Source organism: Oryzias latipes, chromosome 21 (genome assembly GCF_002234675.1).
Source record: "Oryzias latipes chromosome 21, ASM223467v1".
NCBI lineage: Eukaryota > Metazoa > Chordata > Actinopteri > Beloniformes > Adrianichthyidae > Oryzias > Oryzias latipes.
Window position 1 is genome coordinate 11419350 of NC_019879.2, and position 8779 is coordinate 11428128.

The 8779-nt window shown below is 40.5% G+C and overlaps 1 protein-coding gene across 1 annotated transcript; it reads right to left on the minus strand.

Moving 5' to 3' along the window:
* Positions 1–3520: 3520 nt before the first annotated feature.
* LOC111946786 (EEF1A lysine methyltransferase 1-like) lies at positions 3521–4416 on the minus strand. The gene is made up of 2 exons (XM_023951121.1): positions 4034–4416; positions 3521–3935 (listed from the first exon to the last, which is right to left on the minus strand). Exons 1-2 carry the CDS (start codon positions 4347–4349, stop codon positions 3802–3804), a joined length of 450 nt encoding a protein of 149 aa, XP_023806889.1. The 5' UTR covers positions 4350–4416; the 3' UTR covers positions 3521–3801.
* Positions 4417–8779: the final 4363 nt, after the last annotated feature.

The window sequence follows — 8779 nt, forward strand, 5'->3', positions numbered from 1 at the left end:
AGTTGGGTCATCTAGACCCACTAGACATTGCACTGAACCTTTTTTCTTCAATGATTTGTGATCTTTACTGGTGTCCATGGATTACATGAAATCTTTCCACCTTTATCCACCTTTGTCATGGTAGGGAGAACACGTCAATGTAAGGGTGGGGTCATCTAAGATAGCACAAGGGATACAAAAGGCATTTTAATTCCTTGTTTGTTTTAAATTCATTTTAAAGTTTTAAAGCTAAAAACTAAATTGACTTTTTTGTAGGTGAAGAAAGTTATTCTGCTTTCATGTGGTGTTGGAAGATTTGTTCTTTTTCTAATATTCATGTATGTTGTTCAAGTTGGACGGTCATTTTTCACCTCAAAAACGTTCCACTGAGGGACATCAATCCATTGGTGCAATTCGCACTAAAATGAGAGAAAAAGCCAAAGTTTTGAAATAGAAACTCCAACGTTTTCAGTTTTAAAATATCTATTAATTTTCAATCAAAATTAAAGCATGTTTTTGTCCAGATTCCATGTTATTTCTTGCTCTAATGAGAAGGATTATACTCCATGCTTCTGCTCCTGGTCCAGCTCTTTTTAATTTTAGAACCCATTGTGGCCCATGAGTCAAAAGGTCTGCCCACCCCTGGTCTAGAGTGTGCGTTGAGAGGAGTCTGCCTCACCAAAATGTGCTGTTCTATTAGCAAGCCAGATGTTTTATTTATTTAACTTTTACTTTACCAGATGAATCAATTGAGAACAGTTTCTCATTTACAATGATGACCTGGCAAAATGACCCACAAGACGTAAAACAAGCAAATACAAAAATAGACAAAAAAAGAAAACAATACATATTTATCCATGACATGCATTCGTATCAGTGTTATACAGCAGTGAAAGTGAGATTATAAACAGTTGAAAGTTGATTTATATTGCTTTTTTTCTTTTGTTAATGTTAAAAGATACAATTTTAGGTATACTTAGCACAATTTTTGTAGATACTGATCTTATTTAAAGTCACCGCAGCGAGTGTGTGTGTGTGTGTGTGTGTGTGTGTGTGTGTGTGTGTGTGTGCGTGTGTGTGATACAGACCAAAGTTTGGACACACCTCATTCAAAGAGTTTTCTTTTATTTCCATGACTATGAAAATTGTAGATTCACACTGAAGGCATCAAAACTGTGAATTAACACATGTGGAATTATATACATAACAAAGAAGTGTAAAACAACTGAAAATATGTCATATTCTAGGTTCTTCAAAGTAGCTACTTTTTGCTTTGATTACTGCTTTGCACACTCTTGGCATTCACTTGATGATCTTCAAGAGGTAGTCACCTGAAATGGTCTTCCAACAGTCTTGAAGGGGTTCCCAGAGATGTTTAGCACTTGTTGGTCCTTTTTCCTTCACTCTGCGGTCCAGCTCACCCCAAACCATCTGGATTGGGTTCAGGTCTGGTGACTGTGGAGGTCGGGTCACCTGGTGCAGCACACCATCACTCTCCTTCTTAGTAAATAGCCCTTACATGGCCTGGAGATGTGTTTGGGGTCATTGTCCTATTGAAAAATAAATGATGGTCCAACTACCCAAACCGGATGGAAATAGCAGGCTGCTGCAAGATCCTGTGGTAGCCATGCTGGTTCAGTATGCCTTCAATTTGGAATAAATCCCCAACAGTGTCACCAGCAAAGCACCCCCACACCATCACACTTCCTCCTCCATGCTTCATGGTGGGAACCAGGCATGTAGAGTCCATCCGTTCACCTTTTCTGCGTCGCACAGACACAGTGGTTGGAACCAAAAATGTCCAATTTGGACTCATCAGACCAAAGCACAGATTTCCACTGGTCTAATGTCCATTCCTTGTGTTCTTTAGCCCCAAAAAGTCTCTTCTGCTTGTTGCCTTTTAACAGTAGTTTCCTAGCAGATATTCTACCATGAAGGCCTGATTCACGCAGTCTCCTTATAACAGTTGTTGTATAAATGTGTCTGCTGCTAGAACTCTGTGTGCCATTGACCTGCTCTCTAATCTGAGCTGCTGTTAACCTGCCATTTCTGAGGCTGGTGACTCGGATGAACTTATCCTCCGGAGCAGAGGTGACTCTTGGTCTTCCTTTCCTGGGGCGGTCCGCATGTGAGCCAGTTTCTTTGTAGCGCTTGATGGTTTTTTTGACTGCACTTTGGAACACTTTCAAAGTTTTCCCAATTTTTCCGACTGACTGACCTTCATTTCTTAACCCTTGTGCTATCTTAGATGACCCCACCCTTACATTGATTTGTTCTATCTACCATGATAAAGGTGGATAAAGGTGGAAAGATTTCATGTAATCCATGGACACCAGTGAAGATCACAAATCATTGAAGAAAAAAGGTTCAGAGCACTGTCTAGTGGGTCTAGATGACCCAACTCCCAATGTTAAAGTGCCTTGGATAGCACAAGGGTTACATTGGATGGGTTCTGTGGTTCTGAGTTCTTTTCTTTTGTTGAGTAAGTCATGTCAACAGCAGGTCAGCAGGTGATCTGTGATCTTGGTGGATCAGGGGATCATGGAAGGCTAACAGTCTCAAAGTGACAACTTGGTGAATTTCTAGACATTTTGTTAGGTATGCCTTTTCCATCAAGATTTAATTTTTTACATCCAGTTGAAATAAAAACACAATCATTATTTAGCATTTATGTTTTGTAGGAATCCAAACTTCCAGATATGTAGAATACACTCTACTCAGATTGCTACCAACAAAAATAATTACTGGAAAAAGCTAAGTGTGTGGCATGCAAATAGGGCCAGAGGATGTCATTGAAGTTTAAAACAAAGAATATTTTGTTGGAAAAAAAAAAGACAGAACCACCAAACTTTATACAGTGATGCACAATTCATGTTTGTAGAAAGAAAAGTTCTGCCTTTGCAATGCTGGAGATTTTTGTTTTGCAGCTTCCTGGTTTTGAATGATGCACAGAAAGTATTGGTTGGAAGATTTGGCACAACTAAACTACATTTTTGCTCACTAAGTAAACTTTAGGTCTGTAGATCCGCCGCATGTCATAAAGCTGGAATCCTCTCAGACTGGTTTCTTGAACATGACAATGACTTCACTGGACTTAGATGATCTCCAGCCACCAGATTTAAACCCAATAGAGAAAATTTGGGATGTGGTGGAACTGGAGATTGGCATCATGGATATTCAGCAGACAAATCTGCAGCAACTGCATGATGCTATCATGTCAATATGGCCCAACGTCTCTGCAGGAATGTTTCCAGAACCTATGGCACCAAAGATTAAGGCAGTTCTCAAGGCAATAGGGGGTCCAATCCAGTAGTAGCAATACTCTTCATAGGAAAAGAAAAGCTCAGATTTCAGCAGCTGAAAGTTTCCATGAGAGCAGAATTGCTTTTGTATGAAGAAAAATCAAATCCCGCATTTGATGTTCAACCAGGAATATCCAGCAGAACTTGGGTTTCTGCTCTACAACTCGGAGAAATTGTAATTTTCATCAAATGCTAGAATAAATTAACTTAAGTTAAAAGTCATTCAAAACTAAAACCCATTAAAATAAAGATGAGAGATGATTTTTTATTGGAAAACACAACATTTGATTTATTATCCTACCAAACAGCCCCTACTGACTATCAAAGTCACATATTTTAGATTTATAAGATGTTTGACATTTTTTTCTGGAAAAACGTCAATATTTGCTCCTTCAATGAGCAGTCATGAAAGAGCATTCTGTTGATTGAAGTGAAAGTCTCTTCTCCTGCTGCTCTGCATCGCCTAAAAAGACGATCCTTATTTGCCAAAGACAGTCCCTGCTCGAATCAGGCCAAGAGTTCAGAGACACAGCAAGCTGGACGGGTAGTTGACGAAACATCGGAACTCGTTGGAGAGGTTTCTGTTGTGCCGGGGCTCAAAGCTGCACATTTTAACATCCAGCAGCTCTTTGGCGAGATTCTCCATGATGGCTCCTGTAGCAGAGCAGAGCAGAGCAACGGTTAGTTCAGACAGACACGCGAGACTGACGGAACAGCGTGCAGGCTCAGGTCAGGGAGCCCCCTCTTCTCACCTGTGCACAGCAGCACTTTGCCTTTGCTCAAGTACTTGATGGTTTCGGCCACTTTGCTCAGACACTCCTCGGACAGGTACGGCGGGTCGGCCAGGACGATGTCGAAGCTGCGTGGCTCCACACTCACCGGGAGAGACAGCGGCTGGTTGTAGTCGTAGAAAACGTAGTCCTCTCTGTAGGTGGAGAAGCGGCGGTCGAACTCCAAGACGACGGCAGTGACTCGCTCTGAACCGTCCACCACGCCCTGCTTCAGCTTCTGGTACACACTGGGCGCGCTCACACAGGCTATCCTGAGAGAAGGAGCGCCGACAGACATGTTTGAAGGTCAGAGAACCTCAACGTAAAGAAAACATCTGCTGACAGGGAGAAAATCTGAAGAGGCTGAGTGAATTCATGAAATACCCCTCAGCCAAAAGGAGGTCACTTCAAGTTTATTGTATTAAATAATATTAAGTATAACATGTATACTATAGAGCACAGGTGCCAAACTCCAGACTTCGAAGGCCAGTGTTCTACATGTTTTCCAACTAACCTGCCATTGTAGCTTCTCATTGGCTGAACACACCTGATAAAGATTATTTATTGCAGATGAAGCAGGATTTCCAAAAACCAGTAGGATCCTGGAGACCCCTGTTATAGACCATGTACCTGTAGTGTTGAGAAGTATACTAACTGAATACTTCTTTAGACTAGTTTGGAACATTTTAAGTTTACAATATGTAGATAGTAAATAAAAAGTAAACTTCAGGTATACTGCCTCACTTTTAACACAGACTAGTACACTGAAATAGACTACTTTTTGCTTAGGAATACCAAAAACACTTTTACTAAAAAGACTTAAGTTCCTTGTGACTGCTGCCCATTTCATCACGTCAACCTAGAGTTGACGTCAGCGTTTCTCCCACAAAAACAAACGACATCCAAACTTTTGCAAAGATGGATATGCATATTGTGTATAGAAAAGCAAAGCGTTTTGCTGATCACCGCTAGCTTTACAGAGAAAGTGTGTGTGTGTGTGTGTGTGTGTGTGTGTGTTAGCCTGGGGGCAGAGCTGGCAGAACAGACTCTTCCCAGAAGGGGCTTTTCTCACTGATCCACGTCACAATGTGAGGACACGCACATTTTTGTGGGTTGGGAGGGGCTGGTGCTCAGAGCGCAGGTTTTTTTTAGAGGAATACTCAGAAATGCGTGAACGGATCAAAATACTCAAAATCAAAATACTACTACTTTTTGAGAGGAATTAAAATTATTATACACATAAAAGCTCAAAAATCTGATGTTGTATGGTATAGGAGTTTATTCAAACAAGGGCTGCACGATATGAGGAAAACTTGCGATATGCGATATTATTGATCAATATGGCGATAACGATATAATTTGCGGTATATAAACAAATAGAAAAATAACCAAAAACATCATTCCCATTTCACTGCAAAAGTTTAAAATTTATACTCCAAATGACCCTCATCGACACAGGTGACAATCGTCTAACATAATAGGCCTCCATCTGATTGGTAAACAATGGGTAAGCGTCCATCTGATTGGTCAAAACATAAAGGGATTTATTTGATGCGTTAAATGCTTCAAGCTGCCATAAGATTGTTTAACACATTTTGGGTTTATGATTTATTGCGATATTCACCGTCTTTCGCGATATGCATATTGCAGAGCTGGATATTGCGATAACGATAAATTTGCGGTATCAAAATTAAAGCATGTTTTTGTCCAGATTCCATGTTATTTCTTGCTCTAATGAGAAGGATTATACTCCATGCTTCTGCTCCTGGTCCAGCTCTTTTTAATTTTAGAACCCATTGTGGCCCATGAGTCAAAAGGTCTGCCCACCCCTGGTCTAGAGTGTGCGTTGAGAGGAGTCTGCCTCACCAAAATGTGCTGTTCTATTAGCAAGCCAGATGTTTTATTTATTTAACTTTTACTTTACCAGGTGAATCAATTGAGAACAGTTTCTCATTTACAATGATGACCTGGCAAAATGACCCACAAGACGTAAAACAAGCAAATACAAAAATAGACAAAAAAAGAAAACAATACATATTTATCCATGACATGCATTCGTATCAGTGTTATACAGCAGTGAAAGTGAGATTATAAACAGTTGAAAGTTGATTTATATTGCTTTTTTTCTTTTGTTAATGTTAAAAGATACAATTTTAGGTATACTTAGCACAATTTTTGTAGATACTGATCTTATTTAAAGTCACCGCAGCGAGTGTGTGTGTGTGTGTGTGTGTGTGTGTGTGTGTGTGTGTGTGTGCGTGTGTGTGATACAGACCAAAGTTTGGACACACCTCATTCAAAGAGTTTTCTTTTATTTCCATGACTATGAAAATTGTAGATTCACACTGAAGGCATCAAAACTGTGAATTAACACATGTGGAATTATATACATAACAAAGAAGTGTAAAACAACTGAAAATATGTCATATTCTAGGTTCTTCAAAGTAGCTACTTTTTGCTTTGATTACTGCTTTGCACACTCTTGGCATTCACTTGATGATCTTCAAGAGGTAGTCACCTGAAATGGTCTTCCAACAGTCTTGAAGGGGTTCCCAGAGATGTTTAGCACTTGTTGGTCCTTTTTCCTTCACTCTGCGGTCCAGCTCACCCCAAACCATCTGGATTGGGTTCAGGTCTGGTGACTGTGGAGGTCGGGTCACCTGGTGCAGCACACCATCACTCTCCTTCTTAGTAAATAGCCCTTACATGGCCTGGAGATGTGTTTGGGGTCATTGTCCTATTGAAAAATAAATGATGGTCCAACTACCCAAACCGGATGGAAATAGCAGGCTGCTGCAAGATCCTGTGGTAGCCATGCTGGTTCAGTATGCCTTCAATTTGGAATAAATCCCCAACAGTGTCACCAGCAAAGCACCCCCACACCATCACACTTCCTCCTCCATGCTTCATGGTGGGAACCAGGCATGTAGAGTCCATCCGTTCACCTTTTCTGCGTCGCACAGACACAGTGGTTGGAACCAAAAATGTCCAATTTGGACTCATCAGACCAAAGCACAGATTTCCACTGGTCTAATGTCCATTCCTTGTGTTCTTTAGCCCCAAAAAGTCTCTTCTGCTTGTTGCCTTTTAACAGTAGTTTCCTAGCAGATATTCTACCATGAAGGCCTGATTCACGCAGTCTCCTTATAACAGTTGTTGTATAAATGTGTCTGCTGCTAGAACTCTGTGTGCCATTGACCTGCTCTCTAATCTGAGCTGCTGTTAACCTGCCATTTCTGAGGCTGGTGACTCGGATGAACTTATCCTCCGGAGCAGAGGTGACTCTTGGTCTTCCTTTCCTGGGGCGGTCCGCATGTGAGCCAGTTTCTTTGTAGCGCTTGATGGTTTTTTTGACTGCACTTTGGAACACTTTCAAAGTTTTCCCAATTTTTCCGACTGACTGACCTTCATTTCTTAACCCTTGTGCTATCTTAGATGACCCCACCCTTACATTGATTTGTTCTATCTACCATGATAAAGGTGGATAAAGGTGGAAAGATTTCATGTAATCCATGGACACCAGTGAAGATCACAAATCATTGAAGAAAAAAGGTTCAGAGCACTGTCTAGTGGGTCTAGATGACCCAACTCCCAATGTTAAAGTGCCTTGGATAGCACAAGGGTTACATTGGATGGGTTCTGTGGTTCTGAGTTCTTTTCTTTTGTTGAGTAAGTCATGTCAACAGCAGGTCAGCAGGTGATCTGTGATCTTGGTGGATCAGGGGATCATGGAAGGCTAACAGTCTCAAAGTGACAACTTGGTGAATTTCTAGACATTTTGTTAGGTATGCCTTTTCCATCAAGATTTAATTTTTTACATCCAGTTGAAATAAAAACACAATAATTATTTAGCATTTATGTTTTGTAGGAATCCAAACTTCCAGATATGTAGAATACACTCTACTCAGATTGCTACCAACAAAAATAATTACTGGAAAAAGCTAAGTGTGTGGCATGCAAATAGGGCCAGAGGATGTCATTGAAGTTTAAAACAAAGAATATTTTGTTGGAAAAAAAAAAGACAGAACCACCAAACTTTATACAGTGATGCACAATTCATGTTTGTAGAAAGAAAAGTTCTGCCTTTGCAATGCTGGAGATTTTTGTTTTGCAGCTTCCTGGTTTTGAATGATGCACAGAAAGTATTGGTTGGAAGATTTGGCACAACTAAACTACATTTTTGCTCACTAAGTAAACTTTAGGTCTGTAGATCCGCCGCATGTCATAAAGCTGGAATCCTCTCAGACTGGTTTCTTGAACATGACAATGACTTCACTGGACTTAGATGATCTCCAGCCACCAGATTTAAACCCAATAGAGAAAATTTGGGATGTGGTGGAACTGGAGATTGGCATCATGGATATTCAGCAGACAAATCTGCAGCAACTGCATGATGCTATCATGTCAATATGGCCCAACGTCTCTGCAGGAATGTTTCCAGAACCTATGGCACCAAAGATTAAGGCAGTTCTCAAGGCAATAGGGGGTCCAATCCAGTAGTAGCAATACTCTTCATAGGAAAAGAAAAGCTCAGATTTCAGCAGCTGAAAGTTTCCATGAGAGCAGAATTGCTTTTGTATGAAGAAAAATCAAATCCCGCATTTGATGTTCAACCAGGAATATCCAGCAGAACTTGGGTTTCTGCTCTACAACTCGGAGAAATTGTAATTTTCATCAAATGCTAGAATAAATTAACTTAAGTTAAAAGTCATTCAAAACTAAAACCCA

Bases quoted from the DNA above. Each gene is read 5' to 3' on its own strand.
- LOC111946786 (XM_023951121.1), bottom strand. From the start codon at position 4,349: ATGTCTGTCGGCGCTCCTTCTCTCAGGATAGCCTGTGTGAGCGCGCCC. The intron at 3,936-4,033 runs GTGAGAAGAGGG...GCTCTGCTACAG, and splicing joins CAAAGTGCTGCTGTGCACAG to GAGCCATCATGGAGAATCTC.